The sequence below is a fragment of the Penaeus monodon genome, chromosome 25 (assembly GCF_015228065.2).
Source record: "Penaeus monodon isolate SGIC_2016 chromosome 25, NSTDA_Pmon_1, whole genome shotgun sequence".
Classification (NCBI taxonomy): domain Eukaryota; kingdom Metazoa; phylum Arthropoda; class Malacostraca; order Decapoda; family Penaeidae; genus Penaeus; species Penaeus monodon.
In genome coordinates, this window is record NC_051410.1 from 18,923,724 (window position 1) to 18,925,196 (window position 1,473).

Here is a 1,473-nt window from a genome sequence, read left to right on the forward strand (position 1 = left end):
CAATACTAATAGCGCGGCAATAATTATCATTTCACTTTAAAAGCCAGCAACAATAAAATCCAAGTACTAATTACAAAAAGGAAAATATCTACGTGACTTACTCTTTTGTACAAAATCTCTGTTGCAGAATTCACATTTATAGGCCTTCTTGCCAGTGTGTATGTCCATATGGATGAGCATCGTATACCTCTGGTTAAAGGCTCGATCACATCCAGGGTGAGTACACTAAAAAAGTAAATCAAGGTTTATAACTTGTCTTCTTCAACCTTTTCCATTTGCACTCTTTTACTTCAGTATCTTGCAATAACTCAAGTGCATATGACAAATGATGCACTATGGTAATGACTTCAAAACTATTTTTTTATAATTTCTATCTGGACCAGCCTCTTGTGCCAGTCAGCTAATCTTCACCACTGGGTTGTCTGAACAGTAATTGGCTGGTGCAAAAGGCATGTTCAACTTTCCGTTTCAGGTATCCTAATTGTCTCTGAATGTGAACCTAAATCTCCCCAAAATGTGCTTTTATGAACTCCTCTTCAATAAGTCTCATAAGAATTATAATAGCAAAAATAAAGTTTAATAAATTCAACTTCTAACAGAAAACAATACTGTAAATGCAACTGTGTACAGCCAACCCACCTTGAATGGCCTCTCTCCAGTATGAATCCTCATGTGTCTTATTAGCTGTGAGGGTTTTATGAAGTTCTTACCACATTCTTGGCATTTGTTCTCAAATTTGCACCGATCTGCTAGTCTTCTTCTCGGTTTTGTTTGAGTTATTTTCTTGACCTGCTCTCAGAAGATAAAAAAATAAATGTCACTAAATGCTTCAAAATGAATTTATACACATCTTTCATCATCAGAGTAGCAACAAATGTGACAAAAAATTTCTGACATAGAAGCAACAAAATTGGAAAATCACCAACCTTCTTATGGACTTTCATATGATGCTTAAGTAATCCTTGGTTTGTAAATTCTGCTCCGCACTCTTTGCAGTCGAGGCTTGACTTCTTATGTACCCCTAGGGCATCCATACCATCCCTGTGCCGCTGGTAGTGTGGTTCCAGCTGACTCTAAAATGTTTAAAATATCAAGATGATGTACATATTAGCAACTGTATAATTTCTATCCAATACTACATAATAACAGAATCACTTGAACTTGAACAACTTACCACAGATACAAACTCCTCTTGGCAGATCTCGCATGTAACAGTCTCATCCTCCTCATGAACAGCCAGATGGGCTTTGAATGAAGCTAAACGTCTAAAGGTTTTGTCACACTCTGGACATACTAGTTTACCCGTGGAGTGTAATGCCTCATGGAGATGCAAATTTTTCTGAAAAGGGAAGGGGGGAGCATCAGTAAATTTTCCCCCTAAAGTTTTTATACACATTATGCAAATTCATCAAACTGTTATAAAAGTGAAACAAGTACATGTTAACACAAAACACATATTCTGAGTTCCACTAT

General features: G+C 36.5%; 1 protein-coding gene across 1 annotated transcript in view; it reads right to left on the minus strand.

Moving 5' to 3' along the window:
- Positions 1 to 1,473, minus strand: part of LOC119589339 (zinc finger protein 236-like) — a gene marked incomplete in the record, with an annotated part of 34,598 nt that overhangs the window by 21,660 nt on the left and 11,465 nt on the right. The window contains 4 exon segments of the mRNA XM_037937958.1: positions 102 to 225; positions 640 to 789; positions 927 to 1,073; positions 1,175 to 1,339. Of these exon segments, the coding sequence (XP_037793886.1) occupies positions 102 to 225; positions 640 to 789; positions 927 to 1,073; positions 1,175 to 1,339 (586 nt within the window).